This window comes from Giraffa tippelskirchi, chromosome 8 (assembly GCF_054371585.1).
Source record: "Giraffa tippelskirchi isolate mGirTip1 chromosome 8, T2T-mGirTip1v1.2.pri, whole genome shotgun sequence".
Lineage (NCBI taxonomy): Eukaryota > Metazoa > Chordata > Mammalia > Artiodactyla > Giraffidae > Giraffa > Giraffa tippelskirchi.
The window spans coordinates 58,479,334-58,502,873 of NC_137282.1; the positions used below are offsets into that span (position 1 = coordinate 58,479,334).

General features: G+C 41.1%; 1 protein-coding gene across 11 annotated transcripts; it reads left to right on the plus strand.

The window, feature by feature from the left end:
* Positions 1 to 4,229: 4,229 nt before the first annotated feature.
* LOC145516616 (uncharacterized) lies at positions 4,230 to 23,280 on the plus strand. 11 transcript variants are annotated; one of them, XR_014061543.1, is made up of 7 exons: positions 4,266 to 4,558; positions 5,466 to 5,620; positions 7,473 to 7,728; positions 15,702 to 15,820; positions 15,945 to 15,997; positions 22,800 to 22,955; positions 23,124 to 23,280. XR_014061543.1 is itself a non-coding variant. In XM_081517993.1 (6 exons), exons 1-5 carry the CDS (start codon positions 4,527 to 4,529, stop codon positions 15,968 to 15,970), a joined length of 366 nt encoding a protein of 121 aa, XP_081374119.1. In that variant the 5' UTR covers positions 4,321 to 4,526; the 3' UTR covers positions 15,971 to 15,997; positions 22,800 to 23,035. The 11 variants fall into 11 exon arrangements, 1 of the variants encoding a protein (XP_081374119.1); XR_014061546.1 differs by lacking the exons at positions 22,800 to 22,955; positions 23,124 to 23,280 and adding an exon at positions 16,837 to 16,916 and having other exon boundaries at positions 4,252 to 4,470; positions 7,473 to 7,506; XR_014061551.1 differs by lacking the exon at positions 23,124 to 23,280 and having other exon boundaries at positions 4,253 to 4,470; positions 22,800 to 23,035.
* Positions 23,281 to 23,540: the final 260 nt, after the last annotated feature.

The following is a 23,540-nucleotide window of genomic DNA, read 5'->3' on the forward strand; positions in this document are numbered from 1 at the left end:
TATTTTAATGCTAAGGAGACATGTATTCCTTGAAAGCTGACCTTCCAAATAACCTTAGCAGGCGGAATCTTTACCACTGGGCCACCAAGGAAACCCTGAAGTTTATATTATTGATAACTAAAAGTTCATTAACTGGCCTAAAAAGAGGCACACAGTCAGAATACCCCTGTGGTAACCAAAAAGGAAACACAAAAACCTCATTTCAGGGACTCCACTCTCACGCTGTCTGCCAGGGATGAGCAGACCTAACATCCTCTCAACACAAATCCACAATCAACTATGCTGAGGAGAGACCCTGCTGTGACAATAGTCGGCAGACAAGATCAAGTCAGGAGAGATGCCCAGCACTGCAAATGGCACACTTGCTGGGGAGAACCTAGGAGATGAAAACATTAGGAGTGATCAAAGGCATGAAGAGGAGGTTCAACATGTGAGGGCTATGAAGGATACAACCAAACACCACACAGATATGAAATATACCCAATAATTGAAATGAAAAAGAAATGAATGAACGAGGGAATGAGAAGTCTTCACAGAGCAGAACAGACATGTAGTAAACTCTAAGATTGCTCTAGGGATTTATGCAATATTATCTCAAGGGCTGCCTTAAGGACTAAATGAAATTGTGTTTATGAAATGCTCAGGAAAATATAAGCACTGAATAACTTGCTACATTTATTTTTTTAAAAGCACATAAAACTATCTGTATATATACATATACGTATTTTTGTGTATATCTATATATGTAGAAATGAAGGGAAAAATTATTGTCCAACATAGAATTAATGGTGATTCTAAAAGGCAAAAATAGGAAGGATGAAGGAGAAGAAATATCTAGAGTATAAAGGCCAGAAAATTTTCAGAGTTAAAAAAAAAAATCTAAATTTTTTTAAGCAGAAATATCAATGAATCCAACTGAATAAATAAGAGATATATAAACACATCATAAAGAAGCTCCAAAGTTCAAAAAGAAAATAAATCTCCTAAATTTCTCCACTGGAAAAACTCAGATTTACTTACATACTCATAGTAAAAGTTTGCCTGACAAAAGACTTCTTTATGTTAACAACAGAAGTTATGTGATAATGGAACAATAGTCAAAATGTTAAAAGATAATTCCCTTCTGCTTGGAATTATACATCTGACTGAACTATTATTTAATGATGAATTTTAAATAATGATGTTTTCAAAGCAAGGATTGAAGAATTTGATCAATAACTAAAGCTTTATAAAAGATTAGGAGGAATTACTCTACAAGGAAGAAAACTGAAGCTAGAATAAAACTGCAAGAAAGAATAGCTGGACCCAAAGAAGCAAAAAGAAGTGAAAGAGAAAAGTAACTACAGGTATCACAGAGGTACAAAAAAATCGTGCGAGTACTACAAACAGTTATATATCAACAAATTGGGACACCCTGAAAGAAATGGACACATTTCTAGGAACACATGACCTTCCAAAAATGAATCAGGAAGGAACAGACAATCTGAACACACAAATCACTAATAGTGAAATTGAATTTGTAATTTAAAAAGTCCCAGCAAACAAAAGTCCAGGACATCACACAGCAATTCTGGCAAACATATAAGGAAGAGCTAATGCCTGTCCTTCTCAAACTCTTCAAAAAACTTGAAGAGGAAAGAACGCTCCTAAATTCATTCTATGAGACCACCAATACCCAGATGCCAAAGCCAAAGACACTACCAAAAAAACCCTACATGCAAATATCTCTGATAAACATAGATGCAAAAATCCTCAACAAAATATTAGTAAACAAAATTCAATAATATATAAAAAGGATCATACACTGTGATCAAGTGAGATTTATTCCAGAGGTGTAATGATGCTTCAATATGCACAAATCAAGAAATATGGCACACCGCATTAGCAAAAGAAAGGATAAAAATCACATGATCATCTCAATAGACTCAGAAAAAAATTTTGACAAAATTCTACATCCATTTATCATGAAAACTCTCATCCAAGTCAGTGTAAAGGGAATATTCATTATTGTTCAGTCGCTAAGTCCTGTCTGACTCTTTGTGACCCCATGGACAGCAGCATTTTATGATTCCCTGTCCTTCACCATCTCCCCAAGTTTGCTCAAACTCATGTCCATTGAGTCGGTGATGCCATCCAAACATCTCATCATCTGTCGCCCCCTTCTCTTTCTGCCCTCAATCTTTCCCAGCATCAGAGTCTTTTCCAATGAGTCAGTTCTTCACATCAGGTGGCCAAAGGATTGGAGCTTCAGCTTCAGCATCAATCCTTGCTTCCACTGCAGGGGACATGGGTTCTTTTGCTGGTGGGGGAACTAAGATTCCACATGTCATGCAGTGCCATTAAAAATATGAGACAAATCTCCAAAGTCATTTCCAGAGGCTGATATCCAGTGTTACCTGCAGCTGAGAGAGGAGTGGCCTGCGGCGAACTGGAGAAGGACTTTCAGGACAGTGTCACTCACCACCCATCTCTTACCAGTTTTCTTCCTCCAGGACTCCTTCTAACATTCATGATGAAAGTGTCAGTTTCTGGAACCCAGTTTACCCTGTGACACTCCTTCTCTCCTGGGCTCCCTGCATCACACATCTCTCCTTCATCAGCTCCCCATCCTGACAGCGAGCTTATCTTGTCTGAACCCAAATACCATCATGGAACAATGTCATGCTAACCTTGCTTTTCAGACTTGAATGAAAAAAAAAAAAATACACACACACACACACACACACACACACACATATATTCAGCGCAATTTTCCCAGTTCCAAAGGCAACTAAAGACTTTTATTTCTATAAGGAATAATTGTAGAGGCTAATGACTGACAGTTACTAGAAAGGATAATTTTGACATGAACTGGAAAGTTAGAAAATGCTATATGGTAGAAGTAAGGGGGGGAGCGTGGGAGCTGGCCGAAGAGATGTGTAGGTGGCTGCTGCTTTCTCTTCATCTTCTTTTCTGTTTATGTTTGATGTCTATGATGCCATGGGAAGATTTCGGCTTGGATGCACACACACACACACACACACACACACACTATACTGACAGTGAGAAAAAGGAAATGCACTCGTATAATCTAAGTTTAACTTGCTCACAAATGCAGCAATGTCTGGTCATTACGCTAATTTATGTTTTGATTATTCAGCAGGATTAATCTAGGCACTGCCAGGAAAGAAAGATATTGCTAACAAAATAACTGTGCATATAAATTTGCAGGCCTGAGACAACAATTTTTTTTAACATTCCCTTAAGTGTATTCAAATTAGCCAATTGCTTGTCAACAATTGATATATGCTAGTTAAAAGAATAAGCCAAAGCCCTTTGTTAAAGTATCAACCGATGTAATATATGTTTCTTTAAAAACATGCAATAATTCAAACTCCATTAATGAGATCCCACTGGCAATGATGACCGACACACACACAGGCTCACACTAGACACAGGTGTACAATCTACCTGAAGGATGACTCCTCAAACCTCTAACTTGTCCTTAACTGGTCTCAACTCGAACCATCTGTTTATCACAATTATACTTATTTCTTTTTACTCTTGTTCTGAAATCCCTCTGCTTTCTGACCTTAAGCAGAATGTCCTACATCTATTGTTTGGTTATAGGATACACATGCTCTTTAACTTTGATTTTTTGACGCAACAAGAGGCAAATCTCTGCTTTACTCTATCTTAGTATGTGTTAGTTTCTCAGTCATGTCCGACTCTTTGCGATCCCATGGACTCTAGCTTGCCAGGCTCCACTGTCCTCGGAATTCTGCAGGCAAGAATACTGGAGTGGGTAGCCATTCCCTTCTTCAGGGGATCTTCCCGACCCAGGGAACAAATCTGTGTCTCCTGCATTGCAGACAGATTTTTTTACCATCTGAGCCACCAGGGAAGCTTTACTCTATATGTCAACATATTTCGAGACTTGGATTTGACACAGTGATAGAATTCAGGAATATTATTCAAAAAATGCAAATAAGAGAATCACAGGAACAGGTGTATCATTGGGTAGTCCATATGTGGTTTCCAACTAATGTAGGTAAGCTCCCTGTGTAACAAGGGAATCAATCAAATAACACATACGCAGAAGGCTTAATGGACGTGGCTTTGAGCAAATTCCAGGAGATTGTGAAGGACAGAGGAGCCTGGTGTGCTGCAGTCGATGGGGTCACAAAGAGTTAGACATCACTTAGCGACTGAGCAACAACAACAATCAGGAGGCAAGCAGCCAGCTTCACAAAGGTAGGTTGACCTCCCACTTAATCCTGAAGTTCAGTTCACGGGGAACCAGCTCCCTAACCTCCAGGTGGATTGTTGAGCAATCTTCCCGCGGCTGGAAATGACTATTCTGCCTTTGCCATCGGCCCTTTAAAAGTACCTACCTGGTTTTGAGGATTTTCAATGTTAAGGAAGCCCACTGAGTCATGACCTTCATAGAAAGGAGAAAGCCAGGAAGCTCCCCCTTACGTGAATAGAGAAGTGAGTTTCGGGGAGACATTGACTAATGTTTTGAAGACTAACTGACTGTGACTCAGATGATTAAGGCCAAGAGAAGTTTAAAAACCAGGTATGCACACCACTGACATAGACAGCAGAAGACAGCTGGCAATAGGACTGTAGAGAAACACATGCTATAAAAAAGGAAAAATTTTCCACAACTGAATGGGCTTCCAGGGAGCAGCTGGCGTTTCTTTCCTGGCTACTTAAAAAGAGAAGGATAAATCCCTGAGAGCCAGAGCAGTGCAAACAGAGGAAATATCTATGGAAAAATGTGTGCACTATAAGGTTGACACTTTTCGCAACAGACACTCAGACACAGACACACACACACGCATATACACACATACATATGTACACATGGACTATCAGTGAGATTTTCTGCAAAACCACTTTCTGTTTTTGTTTGGAAGCATGACACCCACCCGCTTCTCCACGTCTTGGTGGTCAAGATCAGGACTGACTTCAACAGTTAATTTGGTGTCAGAGGAGGAATCAAGATGCCAGTGAAGGAAGGGAGCTAACTAAGATGCTGTGATGGACAAGAACTCCACTCAGGAGTCAGAGAGTCAAGATTTATCTGCCTTTTATGCCGTTTACTAGCTAAGGCGCTAAATTAACCAACACAGTTCAGTCTTTACTAATGGAGGACACCAAGTATCGATCACCACAGTGAAGTGCTTAGCGGGCTGACAGTTTAGCTGGGAGCCTGGGAAAATCAAACAGCCTCTTGGAACCTCGGTCTCTTCATCTAAATAATAAAAATTAAGTTATGAATTTCTCCAGGTAGCTAGAATAAGGATAAACACTGCAGCTGGGCTGAAATAATAATTATGGTAGATAGTGAAAAATTCTTCTATGCCAGTCACTGTGTGAAATGCCTTAGTGATCCTTCATATTTAATTCTAAAATCACCATATGGAAGCAAGAAGGATCTGGGAGCGTCCTCTGAAAGTTCTCTCTCTTCTTCCCGGCAGGACACGGTGTGCCCACACTGCTTCCTGCAGGACTTGCCCCTTGAGAAGGGGAGCAGGGGGTGCACAGTGCCCCGGCCCCTGCACACGGCCCTGGCCAGCTCACCTCCGTGGGATGCGACAGAACGGAGGAGCCCTCACCCAGCGTCCTGTGGCGGGTGAGCTGCGTTCGTCCCAGGCCTTTTCAGCAGGAGGCACAGAGGGGTGACGACCGTGACGGCCTTGTCTGGGTGAGGGCCCCGAGGCTCGGAGGACTAGAGCACCTCGCCCCAGGGTGTACAGCGCTGCTGCAGAGGGGGGCCCCCTCTGCCCCCTCCTTGACTTCTGTCCTCTAATGCTCTGGCTGTTCCTCCCTGCCCTTCAGACCTCCATGCTGTGCCTAGGGTATAAGCTTGTCCACAGCCTTCATGTAGTTCAGAGTCCCCCTCCACATTCCTCCTTACAGGCAACTTGGCTATGCACACATGTACACAGAGACACATAGATGCACACAGACACACATAGACACAGAAACACAAACACACATACACATACACACAAACAGACACACAGACACAGACACACAGACACACACAGACACACAGACACATACAGACACACACAGACACAGAGACACAGAGACACATGCATGCACACAGACACACATAGACACAAACACATACTCATACACAGACATACACAGGCAAACAGATACACATAGACACAGAAACACAAACACATACACATACACATACACAGACACACACACAGATACACACAGACACACACAGACACATACACAGACACATAAATATACAGACACATACACAAAAACACAAACACATACACAGACACAGACACACACACACATAGACACAAAAACACATACACAGACACACACAGACACACAGACACATACACAGAGACACACACAGACACATACACAGAGACACACACAGACATATACACAGAAACACAAACAGACACACAGACACAAAAACACATATATATAGACACACACAGACACACAAACACATACACACAGAGACACACAAGACACACAAACACAGAAACACAAACACATACACTCAGATACAGACACACACAGACATGCAGACACACTCATACACACAGACACATACACAGACACACAAAGGCATAGAGACAGACACACACAGACACACAAAGACACATACATAGGCACGCTCAGAAACACACATATGCATATACATATACAGACACATAAAGGCATACACACAGACACACACACATACACGCAGACATGCACATACACAGACACGCAAACACATATATACACTTACACAGATACACACAAACACATACACACAGACACACCGATACGCACAGACACACACAGACACAGAGATACACACAAACACACACACGCCGCAGAATGACACGAGACATCACTACCCAGCAGAGCCCTGTGGTTGGGCCCCTCAGCTCACCTCACCGCCCTGTTGCCGTGTCCTGCCCAGCGGCCCCTTCAGTCTCCACAGCCCTCCTGGGTCGGGAGCAGAAACGAGGGAGCAGGTGAGCCTGACAGGCTGTCATCCCTGCGGTGTGGTTTTATCATGTCTCGCAATATAATTTCTCTCCATTCTCCTTTTCATAATAACTTTGTGAGGAGTACGGTCTTCATCCTTTCCAGAAACTTATTTTAATCTGAAATTAGCTTTCCTGAATTGTTAGAGGGAGAGGAAATTCAGGAGTAATTAATTCATCTGGTGTCATAGAGAGGAAAGGGATGAACACTCCCTGGAGAGATTAGAAAAGCTTCATAGAAAAGGGTCAGAAACTGAGCTTGGAATTGCACATGAATGTCAGCATCCAAGGAGTCAAGTCTGGCAGAAAGGGAGGCCAGGAATGGGGGGTCCTGAGTGTCCAATCCGGGCCCTCATGACATAATAGGCAGGTGCCTCTGCCATGTATCTGGGGGGTTTAGAATCCTTAGAGTGGTTAGAAGCTTCCAGGTCAGCTTTACCACTTTGTAATACGTTTCCTTTCTAGATCTTGCACCTGAGCTACAGCTTGTGTCTGACAGGCAAGCAAAAGAAACACATTGCTGGAGACAGACCTGCCTCTGTTTCTGCTCGCTGCCGACCTCGAGGCAGCTGGGGCGGACTTGATGTTTTGCTGATGGGCTGTCACGTCCTCAAACCCTGCTGCTGCTGCTGCTGCTGCTAAGTCACTTCAGTCGTGTCCGACTCTGTGCGACCCCATAGACGGCAGCCCACCAGGCTCCCCCATCCCTGGGATTTTCCAGGCAAGAACACTGGAGTGGGTTGCCATTTCCTTCTCCAGTGCATGAAAGGGAAAAGTGAAAGTGAAGTCGCTCAGTCGTGTCTGACTCTTAGCGACCCCACGGACTGCAGCCTACCAGGCTCCTCCGTCCATGGGATTTTCCAGGCAAGAGCACTGGAGTGGGGTGCCATTGCCCTCTCCCAAACCCCGCTAAACTCTCACTTTTAAGACTTTGCAGGGAGACCGAAGCCTGCCAAGCATCCACAGAGTGGCACAAGATTTTCTGCCTGATGTTGAGCCCGGGAGCCCAGCCACCTGCCTCAGAGCAGGGATGAGATGGGGGAACTTGGTGACGGCAGATGTGGGCTGGGCAGCTGTGGACCGCGGTCACCCACGGAGACTTCCTCCATGCCAGCCTCCAGATTAGACTTGTTTCCACTTAAAAGTGCCACCCAGGAGGCTCTTCAAAGCCCTGCTCGGCCCTTTCATTGTGGAGACTGGCTGTAGGTGGGATGTTATACCTGTGGGCTGCTTGGAAACAGAACTGGAATCAAAGACAAGGCCCTGTGGCCTCCAGGAATTTCTGGGTGAACCAGGCAGCTGTTCTCTTTGTTTTAACGTTGCAGTTTACCTCCCCACAGCAGTCTCTGCTATTGAATTATAAATAATGGCATTACTAGTGCATTTCAGATCTAGAGCAGAGGGTTTCTTGAGGGGCCATATGCCCCTGGGAATTGCATATTTTATGTTTTCCACCCTACCCCTATCCCCCGGAGGGCTTCCGTAACTTTCTCAGATACTCAGAGGGGTCTGTGAACCCAAAAAGATGAAGAACCATTGATTTAGAAAAAAATGACATTGCTTAATCTGACCATGACCTCAATTTTCTCCTAATTGGATTTCAGGAAGAAATGTGATAACGTTTATTCTGCTGTCAATCTGCCTGAGTGTGAGTGTGTGTATAAATTTATTAGTTTTTATTATATGTACTAATTACTAATTATTATTGCATAACAGAAAGGCTAATTTTCTGGAAACTGAGAAGACAAAAGCCCCTGTGGACTTGTGTCTGCCAATTCACTGACGTCAAAAGAAATTTACTGACTTCCCTGGAGCCCCACTGTTTTATCTTGTCCCTGGTAGGAATTTAGCTGAGGATTGCAGAGACAACCCTGGCCAACTGTTCCTAAAATTAGTGGAAAGGGTTAGAGAACACAATTTCCTAGTGTAACTGAGCAATCAACAAGAGTAAATCAGTAAGAAATAATCTTAGTGGGAAGAAGAAGAAACCAAAAAACTAGAATCGCAAGGAGTGACTCGGGACTTCTGTGTGAGAGCAAGCTGGGAGGCCCAGGATTTGCTGGCCAAATGACACAGGGGAGAAAAATGCAGGTGACTTTTTACAAACATTTATTGGAATTTAGTTGCTTTACAATGTTGTTAGTTTCTGCTCTACGGCAAAGTGAATCAGCTACATGCATACACATATCCCCATTTTGCGATTTCCTACACAGAACATTAAGTAGAGTTCCCTTGTGCTGTACAGTAGATTCCCATTCGTTATGAATGTTATACATGGTGTCCATAGTGTATATATGTCAATCCCAATCTCCAAATTCATCTCATCTCCCTCTTCCCCCCTTAGTGTCCATACATTCGACATCTAGTAACTGCTTAGTGAATGATTATTAAAAAAAAATATTTTTCTGGTCTAAATATAAAAACAAAGATTTAGACTTATTCCTGCAGTGAGTCAACTTACTAGAATTTCTAAAATCAACAAACTCAGGAAAAAAAGAAAGCCCTTGATTCAAGTGTACCTTTTCCATTTATTAGTAGAAATGTGTGAGCCCGTGGCACAGGATCCTTTGTGGTCAGGTAGCCGAGCCCACACAAGCGTATGTTCTTCCCCCATCCCTCCCCTCCCCCGAGGTCATGTGCGGCATCATATAGTCACTGCAGCAGGCTGTGAACGATGTATGAAATAAACAGGCCAGAGCACTCAGCCAGACTCTGTGTTCACGGCTATTTTTGCTTCTGCAGCTCAGAAGTGACCAGGGAAGCAAAGCCTACACACACACACACACACACAGAGGCACCAGGGACAGTAAATGATGCTTTTAAAAAAAAATCAGTCTTGCTCTTTTTCCTTCCTCTTCCTTTTCCATGTCGTAGGAAGAGCGTCGAACAAAATATTTAAACAGAAACAAACATGCTGAAATAAATCAGCCCATTCATCCTTCAATCCAAGTTCCCAGCCATTTTCTGAGGAGGCCAGGCTCTACCTCCCTGATGTGAGAGGGGGACCCTTCATCCCACGGTTGGCCTTGACCTAGACCAGTGGTCTGCATCACTATCAATCAAACGTTCTTGAATGTGTGTCCCGTGTGTGTCCTTACCTACTTAGAGTTTATAATCCATTGTGTCATCATAAGTCAATATCTCAAGGCAATACATACTTTGATCAAGGTCATTAATTAATGATAGTGGATGTACACCCATTTAAAAAATAGACTTCTTGATACATTCAGATGTTTGGCCAACTTTGCAGCCGCACATATGATGATTTATTCCATTCAACAGATATGTATTTTATTATTGTCTATCTTCCCTCAATAAAATTTAAGTTCTATAAGGGAAGGGGACCACATTTGTTTTGCAAACTGTTCTTAACTAACAGATGTGTAAAGTATAAAAGGATGGGGTGACTTTTCAGTTAGTTGTTTCCAGAAAGGGTTCAGTAAAAAGGTAGTATTTGTTTGGAATCTTGAAGGATGTGGCAGAAAGAACTATGTAGACTGGGGGTGAAAAGTGTTTCGGGCAAAGAAAAAACAGCATGTGCGCGACATTTCTCAAACTTTATTTTTTAATTGGAGGATAATTGCTTTACAATATTGTGCTGGTTTCTGCATACATCAAGACGAATCAGCCACAGGTATACATATGTCCCCTCCCTCTTGAATGTCCTTCCCACCTCCCAATCCACCCAACCCCTTTGAGCTGTCACAGGGCACTGGGTTTGAACTACCAGCATCATATAGCAAATTCCCTCTGGCTCTCTATTTTACATATGGTAATCCATATATTTCAGGTCTACTCTCTCAATTCTTACAGAAGAATTTGCTTGACAAAATCTTACTCTTAAAAAAAAAAATAGTTCTGCTAATTCTGTGGTTCACTTATGCTTTCATTTCTTTGGGGGAACTATCTAAGAATGGAATGGCTAGATCTATAAGAGTGCTCAACGCGAGTGATTTCCGAGTGTTTTTGCATTTCTCCTAACGAACAATGATGTTGAACATCTTTGCTGGTGCTTACTTGCCATCAATAGATCTTCCTTAGAGAAGTAGCTAATCAAAGGGATGTGCACATCTTTCCCCACTTTTTGTGAGTTTATATGTATGTTTATTGCTGAGGTCTGGATGTTTGTATCTCCCCTAAAAAATCTCACGTGTAGAAATCCAGATGCCAAAGGTGATGGTATTAGTAGGTGGAGATTTTACGTGGTACTTACCGTCTTGAGGGTGGATACGGTTTTGTTGAAGGTTATGAACATTTTCCTCTCTCTTTTTCTCTAAAAGATTTCGTGCTTTCGTGTGTGCATGCTCAGTAGCTAAGTCGTATCTGACTCTGTGACTCCATGGACTTTAGCCTGCTTGGCTCCTCTGTGCATGGGATTTCCCAAGCACGAATACTGGAGTGCATAGACATTTCCTCCTCCAAGGGATCTTCCCAACCCAGGGATCAAACCTGCTTCTCCTGCATCTATCTCCTGAATTGGCAGGGGGATTCTTTACACTGAGCCATGTGGGCAGCCCATGTTTTATGTTTTACACTTAAGTCTATGGTGCAAGGTGTACTTTGAATTTCTTTTTGTTTTTTTACCAAATAAATATCCAATATGCCACCACTATTTTGTAAAAAAGACTATTCTTAATCCATTGAATTGCCTTTGTCACATTTTCAAATCAATTGTATGTATGTTTGTGTGCGTGTGTGTGTGTGTATTATATATATATACATACATATACATATAGAATCTTAAGTTAAATAAAAGACCAAATATTAAAAAGAAAAAAAAAAAACTAAGATCATGGCATCTGGCCCCATTACTGCATGGCAAATAGAAGGGGAAAATTGGGAAGTAGTGACAGATTTCCTCTTCTTGGGCTCCAAAATCACTGCAGACGGTGACAGCAGCCATGAAATCAGAAGACGATTTCTTCTTGGCAGGAAAGCAATGATAAATGTAGACAATGTATTGAAAAGTTGACACAGTACTCTGCCAACAAAAGTCTATTATCAGTTCAGTTCAGTCGCTCAGTCGTGTCTGAGTCTTTGCAACCCCGTGGACTGCAGCACACCAGGATTCCCTGTCCATCACCAACTCCCAGAGCTTGCTCAAACTCATGTCCATTGAGTCGGTGATGCCATCCAACCATCTCGTCCTCTGTCACCCCCTTCTCCTCCTGCCTTCGATCTTCCCCAGCATCAGGGTCTTTTCCAATGAGTCAGTTCTTTGCATCAGGTGGCCAGAGTTTTGGAGCTTCAGCTTCAGCATCAGTCCTTCCAGTGAATATTCAGGACTGATCTTTAGGATTGACTGGTTGGATCTCCTTGCGGTCCAAGGGACTCTCAAAAGTCTTCTCCAACACCACAGTTCAGAAGCATCAATTCTTTGGCACTCAGCTTTCTTTCTAGTACAACTCTCACATCCAACCATGACTACTGGGAAAACCATAGCTTTGACTAGATGGACCTTTGTTGGCAAAGTAATGTGTGTGTTTTTTAGTATACTGTCTAGGTTGGTCATAGCTTTTCTTCCAAGGAGCAAGCATCTTTTAAGGTCCATATATTCAGGGTTATGGTCTTCCCAGTGGTCTGTAAAGAAGGCAGAAGGCCAAAGAATTGAACTGTGGTGCTGGAGAAGACTCCTGAGTCTCCTGGACAGCAAGGAGATCAAACCAGTCAATCTTAAGGGAGATCAACCCTGAATATTCACTGGAAGGACTGATGCTGTAGCTGAAGCCCCAGTATTTTGGTCATCTCTTATGAAGAAGTGACTCATTGGAAAAGACCCTGATCCTGGGAAAGACCAAGCGCAGAAGAAGAATAGGGCGTCAGAGGATGAAATGGCTAGACGACATCACTGATGCAATGAATACGACCTTGGGCAAACTCTGGGAGGTGGTGAGGGACAGAGAGGCCTGGCATGCTGCAGTCCATCGGGTCGGACTGGGTGACTGAATGACAACAACAATACACACAGACACACACACACATGTATCGATATGGGGGTCTATTTTTTCTATTTTATTCCGTCTATTTGTCTCTATAATACTACACTCTGTTAGTTTCCATAGCTTTATAAAAACTCATGAAAAAATATAGTATTAATTCTCAAGATTTGTTTTTCTCTTTTACTGTTTTCTCTACTTTTAGCCATTTGTATTTCCATAGGAGTTTTCAAATCAGTTCATCAATTTCTTCCAAAAAAATGTCAGCTTGGACTTTGATTGGGATTACTTTGGTTCATTTTCAGGCAAATTGACATCTTAACAATATTGAGCTTTCTGACCCTTGTACAGAGTATGGCGTTACGTTTATTTAGTTCTCCTCTGACTTCTCTCAGCAGTGTTTTGTTATTTTCAGCATTCAAGTCTTTCATATCTTTGGACAGATTAATCCATAATTATTTAAATTTGTGGTGCTATTGCCAATGGTATTATTGCTTTGATTTTAATTTTTAATTATGTGCTGCAAATATGTAAAACCATGGCTGATTTTAGTATATTGATTTATATACTTTAGACTCATCAAACTACTATTGGTTCCAGTAGGAATTTTCTCCCTGCAGATTCATTACAGTGGATGCTTTGTTCCCTTGCCTGCTTGTACTAGCTAGAACCTCCAGTATAAAGTTAAATAGTGATGAGATACCCTTGTCTTGTTCATGATCTTTGCTGGGAATCATTCAGTCTTTTAAGTATGATGTTAGCTATAGCTTTTCATGTGTGGCTTTTATCAGTTTGAGGAGGTTTGCTTTATTCCTACTGTGTTGGGAACTTTTATTAGAGTGCTGGATTTTGTTAAATGTTTTCCTGTATCTATTTAGATAATCATATGATTGGATCCTCATTTTTAGTTTGTTAATGCAGTGAATTACATTGATTAATTTTCAAATGTCAAGCCAACTTTGCATTCTTCATATAAACTTAGCCTAGTCATGATGAATTTTTAATATGTAGTTTGGATTCCATTTGCTAAAATTCTGTTAAGAATTTTGCATCTGTGTCCAGGAGTGATTATTGTTCTGTAGTTTTCTTGTAATGTCTTTGTCTGGTTTTGGTATCAGGGTAATGCTGGCCTCGTAAAATGAATTGGAAACTATCCTTTCATTTTCAATTTCCAGAACAGTTTATATAGAATTAGTATTATTTCTTTCTTACATTTTTGGTGGAATTCACCAATAAAACCATTCATTGAGACCTAGAATTTTCTTTGTCGAAAAGTTTACAATAAATAAAAAATTATAATGGATATATAGAGCTATTCAGACTATGTATTTTTTCCTTTGAGTGAGCTTTGATAGGTTGTGTTTTTCAAGGAATTTGTCTGTTCCACCTGTTTTAAAATGTATTGGCATAAAGTCATTCATTGGACTCTTGTGCTATCCTTGTAACATCCATGGAACCAGTACTGATACTGCATCTTTCATTTTTGATATTAGTAAAATGTATCTTCACTTACTCTTTCATCAGTCTGGCTGTCAGTTTATCAGTTTTCCTGCTGTTCTCAAAGAACTAGCTATTGATTTGATTTTATGTTTTATAAGTTTTCTATTTCCTTGATTTTTGTTCTGATCTTTATTATTTCTTTTCTTCTACTTTGAACTTCATTTACTCTTCTTTTTCTAGTTTCTCTAGTTGGAGACTTAAGGCATTTATTTGAGATTTTTCTCCATAATATTAACACATAGAGCTAATAAGCCATCTTCCAAGTACTTCCCTCACAACATTCCACAAGTTTTACTATATAATGTTTTATTTTAATCTGGTTCAAAGTGTTATACAATTTTTGTTCTGGTGTTTTATTTGATGCATTCACTTTCCAAATATCCATAAATCCTCCAGAGATCTGCCTGGTTTTGATTTGTAATTTAATTCACTGTACTCCAAGAATCCATTTTGTAGAAATTTAATTTTTTAAAATTGACTGAAACTTGCTTTATGCTATTGGATATAATCTAGATTGTTAAAAATTCTGTGGGTACTTGAAAAGATCATGTATTCTGCTGTTTATTGGATGGATTTTTCTATAAATGTCATTGAGTTCAAGTTGGTTGATAATGTTGTTTAAGTCTTTTATACCTTAACTGATTATCCATCAATTTTATCAATTATTGAGAGAGAGAGAGAGATTGCAATGTCTGAGTATAATACTGGATTTATCTTTTTCTCCTACTTTTCAATAAAGTGCTTGCTATTTTTCTGGTTCATTGGCATGCCTGGTAATCCTTCAGATTTTGATTTTGAATCCTACCTTGCTGGTTCCTGGATATTTTTGCATTCCTAAAAGTGTTCTTGAGCTTAGTTCTGAGGCACAGTTAAGCCACCTGCAAAGAGCTTGATCCTTGTGGGTCTTGCTCTGAAGATGTGTCAGGTAGGGCTGGGGCAGTGCTCAGTTCACAGAGGCAAGAGCGCAGCGAATGCCCCGCCTAGTGTGCTTTCAGTCGTGGGGTTCTCCAGCCTGGCTGGTGGGAACAGGCCCTATCGGGGTCCTCGGCACTCCTACTGGGGGGTTCTTTCCTCAGACACATAAGTTTGTCCAGGCATAGCCCAATATTTTGATCCCTGGGTCAGGAATAACCCCTGGGGAAGAGAATGGTATTTTTGCCTGGGAAATCCCATGTATAGAGGAGCCTGGAGGGCTACCATCCATGGGGTCACAAAAAGTCAGACCTGACTGAGCACTAACACTCTCTTTCTTCTGCAGGTCTCTCCGCACAGCCCTGACCCCTTCCGTCATGCACCTTGAGGACCTTGGTCTCCAGGCTCCAGGTTCCGCTTGTCACTTCAGGCAGTTCGCTCTGCTCCACCCGTTTCTCCCTCCAGGTAATGAACGGTGGCTGTTGTAAGTCTCCTTCCACTCCTTTCCTCCCCACCAAAGATCACGGACTTCTAGTGTCTTGAAAATCATCATTTTCCTACATTCTGTTCACTTTTTCATTGTTTCCAGGGAAAGGGTGTATTCGGTCCCTGTGATTGATTCCGCGTTGGACAGAAACAGAGGTGAGCATCTGTGGCCTCATGGGGATGTGGATGTAAGTGTCCACAGACCCACTGGGCCCCCTGTCTGTCCACTGAGCGCTGCTAGGGGTCGCTGGACAGTCCTGCCCTTTGGACAAACAGCTACCGAGATACACCTGCTCTCTGTGTGTCTCTATTAGAAGCCAATTTTTTTTTGCAAAAGTTAGTTAAGAGAAATTAGGCAGAGTATACACGTGGTTTATACCAACATGATTTTTAAGTCTACTTGTTTTGGCCCATTTAAACTGCAAAGCCTGGCAATAAAGCCAGGGACTGAGTGAGGTGTCTCTGCCAACGTTTCCTCTTTGGAGACCCAGCCGTCAGCAGTGACATGCAGACAGATCTGGGGCTAGATTAGAAGCCTGTTACTGAACATCAGAGGTGGCTACTTCCTTTCAAATTATAATTTAATTCTTAAATTTCCTTTCCATAGCCCAGTGGCTCATCTTGTTTACCCACCCTGGGCCCCAATCTGACTTTGAAAGCATGTCTGTGGGTAAACTAGACTGAGGGCTTTTTCACTTTTTGGTGCCCTTATTCAGCTCTCCTGACTGATAAATCCATTGGGAATGAAGTAAGAGGATTCATAGGAACCACGGGCACCCCTTCAATATTCCAGTTGGTATTTTGCCCACATTTATACTCTGAGACATGGAGAGCTGACGGTTCTGTTTTTAAATCTGATTGGGCACAGGGAGGTGGAGGTGGTGTTTGTTCAGCTTCTCCTGGGAGCATTACACAAACATGTCTCCACTTGACTGGGCAGAGAGATGACTTGCCTTGATGCAAAACCTTTTCTTTATTATTCATAATTTTCAAAGATCAAGATGACAGACTCCAGGATTCATTTTCACTCACGGTTCTCCCCTGGACTGAATATAAACTCCCCACAACTACAAAACTAAGATGTTATTTTTTTTCTTCATTAATTGGAACTGGACTTTGGATGCAAATATCAGGTGTGTTAATATAACCCTTCTTCTACCAAAATTATTTCTCACGACTTGTCAGAAGCAGTGATGGCTCAGTAATAAGTTCATTGCCTCTGCTAATTTCCTCTTAATAATTTCATGTGAGAACATTAGTAGCAGGAGTGTTCAATTTAATCTTCATCTAGAATTTTTAATGCTTGCGTTCCTGTCCTCAGACCCCATTTTTCACCAAGTAGTAGCTTTATTTGTTGTCATCTTCTGGCCTCAAGTTGGATGGATGAAACCTCTATCATGGAAAATGACCTTCAATAAATATGGTTTCTCATTTCCCATCCTCTAATAGTTTAATAGAAAGTGTCTTCTCTGATGATAGTAAATGTACACAGTTGGACTGAGAGAGCAAAAGTATTTCAGAAGATGGTTGCAGGTTTTAAACATTGAGATATAATTACTATAAAATAATAAAATACTCAGATTTTAAGTGTCCAGCTTGGTGAATAATAACAATTATACACACCTCTGTCACCATACCCAAAACAAGACATAAAATATTTCAATCCTCCCAGAAAATTCCACAGTATTCCTTTTCAGGCAGCCCCTCAGCTCACTGTGGCCCCATAACCACAGTGTGTTCCTATCACCATATTTTAGTTTCAACTGTGTATGGCCATTGGCATACTGATGCCATCTTGGGGCCACACAGTCCCTCCTGTCTTTCCACTGACCCTACCTACACTGTGTAGTAAATCCCTTCTCTGTCATCAAAGGCTGTTAATGTTGTTGTTCAGTTGTTAAGTCATGTCCAACCCTTTGTAAACCTATGGACTGCAGCACACCAGACTTCCCTGTCCTTCGCCATCTTCCGGAGCTTGCTCAAACTCATGTTTATTGAGTCAGTGATGCCATCCAGCCATCTCATTCTCTGAGGGCCTCTTCTCCTCCTGCCCTCAATCTTTCCCAGCATCAGGGTCTTTTCCAGTGAGTTGGCTCTCCCCAACTGGTGGCCAAAGTATTGGACTTTCAGCTTCAGCATCAGTCCTTCCAATGAATATTCAGGGTTGATTTCCTTTAGGATTGACTGGTTTGACCTCCTTGCTGTCCAAGGGACTCTCAAGAGTCTTCTCTAGCACCATAATTCAAAAGCATCTCTGTCTTGAAGGGCTTTGTTAATAGATATTGCTTAATGATCCTTAGGTCCAGGTGGTCTCCATGCTCTGTTAGCCCCCAAACAATGATGAAGACTTTCTCTGACGTATGTCTGGCATCCGGGACACTTGTTACTCATTCATAAATCTCGACTTGGGAGTGCACATCCTGTGTCCAAGCACACACCCCCAGACCCTAGATTAACTATAAAGTTGTCCCACTGGTCCCTTGGCAGTGAAGTGCAGCTACAAATCCTTACAGGTTGTCTACCCAATCCCACACTGTGAGTAAGTTGTTGTTTAGTTGCTAAGTTGCATCCAACTATTTTGCAACCCCATGGACTGCAGCCCACCAGGCTCCTCTGTCCATGGATTTCCCAGGCAAGAATACTGGGGATGGGTTGCCATTCCCTTCTGCAGGGGATCTTCCTGAATTGGGCATGTAACCCATGTCTCCTGAATTGGCTGGTGGATTCTTTACCACTGAGCCACCAAGGAAGCCCATGTAAGTTACCTAATAACAAACTGACCCACTATTGCATTTAGCTGCCTGCCTCATTTTTGGTCTCAAGTATCTTCTCAGTTCAGTGGAGCTTTTTGATTCACTCTGGCCTCCAACAAACAGTATTAGCATTTCATGCAAAGAAATCATTCAGTATATACTCTTTTATGAGATTTATCAATGTTGTTGTGTGTTTAAGTAGTTTGTTCTTTTTTATCATTGCATCTCCATTTTATGAGTATAGCACAACTGTTTTCTGTCAATGGACATATGAATTTTTTCAAGTTTTTGGTAGTTAGCCACTGTCTTAGACAATCTTTCATTGGCGTTGGTTTTCATTTTCCTTGAGTCGATACACTGGAGTGGAATTACCAGTCCCTTATCTTGCTCACGAATCTCCAATTCGGACCGCATTTCGTGGGTAGCTCATCTCTGCTCCCGGAGAAGGCAATGGCACCCCATTCCAGTACTCTTGCCTGGAAAATCCCATGGATGGAGGAGCCTGATAGGCTGCAGTCCATGGGGTCGCTAAGAGTCGGACACGACTGAGCGACTTCACTTTCACTTTTCACTTTCATGCATTGAAGAAGGAAATGGCAACCCACTCCAGTGTTCTTGCCCAGAGAATCCCAGGGACGGGGGAGCCTGATGGGCTGTCGTCTATGGGGTCGCACAGAGTCGGACACGACTGAAGCGACTTAGCAGCATCTCTGCTCCATGCAAGGTCAGCTGGAGCATCTTGAAACGTGGAGTGCCCTGAGTCTGAGTTTATCATGAGGCTCACTGACTTTCTACCTGGTGGTTGATGTTTCAACACCTACATGTGGTCTCTTTTTGAGGGCAGTTGGCTTCTTTGAAGCATGGTAGCTGGTTCCAAGAGGAGGTGTTCCAGGAGGACAAAGCAGAAGGCGTGACATTTTTATTACCTACTCAAAAGTTACAGAATTTGCCTGCAATGCAGGAGACCAGGTTCAATCGCTGGGTTGAGAAGATTCCCTGGAGGAGGGCATGGCAACCCACTCCAGTATCCTTGCCTGGGAAATCCCATGGACAGAGGAGCCTGGTGGGCTGCAATCTATAGGGTTGCAAAGAGTCTGACACAATTGAAGCAACTAAACATACACTCATGCAGTAGATAACAGATTGTAATACATTTTATGACATTCCACTCAACAGAATGCCGTGGGGCTATTGAAAACAGTATTTTATAAGATTAATCTATGATATGGAGATAGAATCAATAGTCAGCAACATAAGCTGACCAATTCAATATATGTGGTATAATCTCAATTTATTTTCAGATTTAAAAATCTATACAAAGAACATGAGTGTTTAGTACTTGGTAATCAGATTATTATAGTTGTAAAAAGGTGTGCTGTTTGTAACTTGGTCTGAAGTCGAGTTCCACATACTACATACTGTGTATGTCAGTTGCTCAGTCGTGTCTGACTCTTTGCGACCCATGGACTGGGGCCCACCAGGATACTCCATCCATGGGATTCTCCAGGCAAGAATACCGGAGTGGGTTGCCATTTTCTCCTCCAGGGGATCTTCCCAACCCAGGGATTGCATTGCAGGCAGAGTCTTAACCATCTGACCCACCAGGAAGCCATCATATTATGGTTATGTCAATAATTATTGTTTCTAATCCTCATTTACTTATCTCTATAATATCGCTAATATAATTTTACCTTTTTCATGAGGCTTGGGGAAAAACAAATAAAGTATACAAAGTATTTGGTTCCCAGATTGTAGTGAGTACTTAACCAAATGTCAAATAGTTTTAACTATTATACAAGGCTTTTTTCTGTAATTCACAAATTTCCTAAAACATATGCATCATCTTTATGAGTATTGAAAGTGCTCTGTAGAAAGGATTTCTCTAATGCTAGTTCCTGTACCTTGTGTTTGAGATTCTCTAGCTCTTTGCTTGCAGAGTAGGAGGATCTGAAGCAGGGGCAGAGCTCAGACAATTACAGTCGGATGGATCTTAGCTGTGTTTTAACCCGTCCTGGATGTCCATGTGAGACGATAGGGAACCAGTCACACAGTTAGCCTGTGAGCAGTGGCAGCTTGGGGAGAAGTCAGCGTGTACACACCATCTGTATTCCTTGGGTAACAAGACCCAACAAGCTATTTCTGGAAAGTGAAGACAGCCCAGTCAATTAAACCTCTTAGCGTGAATCTCCTAGGTTGGTGGGGACATTTTTACATGAGCAAGGCATCTCCATGTGCCCTCCAGGTCTAGTGGCCTCTGTATGGATATTCTTGTAACCTTGCATGAATTTTTATCTGACTTTTAAAATTCTTCCATGTGTAAGGGTACCTATGTCCTCCAGATTGTAAAAAAAGGACATAGTGTTAACCCTTTCTGTTTATCTTTTAATTAGAGCTAAGAGATCATGAATTTGTGGGTCACATTTACTCCTTAACTTCTACAAATACAACTTTTAATGATTGTTTTTAAAAATAAAAATTGCAAACAGAAAAAAAGTCTCCTATTACAGATGTGAAGATGCTCTATTTACGTTTCCCCTGGAAATACAATTATAGAGAAGGAATTTTAAAAGCAAGAATAAATGAGCAACGAATATGCACATTGTTTATTGATTATCATTTTTCTACTCAAAAGCAACTATGACAAACACATTTAAAACATCTTCCCCTGTGTACTCTCAGGCTCCACATGAGTACTTGAGAATGATGCTTAATCCACTTTTCAGCAATAATCAGAACATGCTAGAGTTGCTTCTTGTCACCAGAGAATAACACAGCATTACAAACAAATTCTTCTGGTGCATACACATTTAACTTTATCCTTGCTTCACCATTTTCTTTTATTTTTTTTTAATTCACTGAGTTCAAAATGCTGCCCTGAAATAAGGATATTCTATATGGACTTGTGTACACAGCGGGGGAACAAGAGGACGGAATGAATTGAGAGAGTAGCATTGAAAAATGTACATTATCATGTGTAAAATAGACAGCTAGTGGGAAGTTGTTGTATAACACAGGGAGCTCAGCCCCGTACTCTGTAACAACCTAGAGGGGTTGGATAGGGTAGGGGGTGGGAGGGAAGCTCAAGAGGGAGGGGACATATGTGTACTTCTGGCTGATTCATGTTATTGTATGGCAGAAACCAACACAGCATTGCAAAGCAATTATCCTCCAATTAAAAATGCATTTGAAAATAAAAATAAGTGAATAAAATAGGAATAAAAAAGATCAATATTCTGTATGGACAGCAAAAAACCAAAACCCAAAAAACCAGCTTGTGAGTTTGCTCCTCTGAATTTTAATGGCTACTTGTTATTAAAACTAGTGATTACTAGTACTAGTTATTAAAGCTAGTGATTGCTAGTACTAGCTTGAAGTACAATTACTCCTTATTGCTATTATCTTGGTTTGTCTTCATTTATATATTAGCTCTTCTAGAAGTTTTCAAGGAATCAGTTACACTTTAAAAAACTTGTTAAGCTAGCAATTAAACTTTTCTACATAAAATGTACTTATCTTCAGCAAAGTTTCAAAGATTACTTATTTTGATTTGCATCCTATTATAAATCTCTTTCCGTGGACCAGATTGCAGCTAATCTTTCTCAGACATCTGCCTGTTATCTTAGCATATGCTCCTCTCTTTGCAACGTCCCTGTAGTGATATTTGTTCTACTTTTTCCATTTGAAGTAAAATATATGAATGTGGATTTCACTAAATGTGGCTTTCTTCACCCAAAAGTCAAATCCCCTCTAGTTATGCCAACTTTCTAATTTCTTTCTTGTGCCTTCAAAAACGTTTATCATATTTCATACAAAGTTTATAAGTATTATTGGTTGGAGAGTTCATACAGTACAAGAAATTTCTCTGAGAACGAATTCTAAGAGGGTGTTTAAAGGTGTAGCTTCTTAATATATTTTCTATTATGCAATATTTCTGTGTTTAAAGTGTAGCAATTGTATTGATAGAGGAAATACAGTCAGTTCTCATTATACTCAGTAGTCCTGTTCTATAAAGTGGCCATAAATACTGAGCTAGTGAACGCTGAGCCTCGTTCCAAGGGGGAATAATAGAGCTACGTTCCTCTGAGCCTACTTTTTCATCAATCAATCAATACATACTTTGTTTGTGTTTCTGTTAAAGATATCTTATTTGACATGTAATGTTGATTCATTAACAGTAAAACACATCACAGCTTTTTTGTGCTTAGGAACACAGAGAGAAGTTCTGCATAATGCCTGAGTGTCATTTTAAACATCTTAAACAGTTAATCACCATGAAAAGCACAAAAAAAGCAGAAACATGACACTAAATGGATCACAGAAAGGAAGCTTGTTGTTGACAGTAGAAGAGCTAAAAGAAGAAGGTGAATGTTGTCTTGTTCGACCATGAAAGTGATACAAGTATTGATTTGGGGGTTATAAATAAATTGTGTATGTGTGTGTGTGTGTGGTCTGCCTGCTCGGTCCTGTCTGACTCTTTCTGACCTCCTGGACTGTAGCTCATCAGGCTCCTTTGTTCATGAAATTTTCAGGCAAGAATACTGGAGTAGATTGCCATTTCCTTCTCCAGAGGATCTTCTGGGCCCAGGGATGAAACCCTGGTCTCCTGCATCTGCTGCATTGGCAGGCAGATTCTTTACCACCGTGCCACCTGGGAAGCCATAAATAAATTTTAGTGAGTTCAGTTTTTTCCAGTCGATTTTTCTTTCCTGCTTTATATTGTGGAGCTGTTATAGCCATGTTCAAATTCACTATTATTTTTTACAATATCTAATTTTTTGTTAATACTATCCAGTGAAATTTTTCCAAGAAAGGAGAAGATTTTTTGAGTACTGGGAACTTACCATACATATAACATGATTTTGTCTCTATAAGTTACATGAGGTTCCAATTTATATCTTTATTTCTCATATTCATGTTTTCTGACCTTATTATAAACACTATTTTAA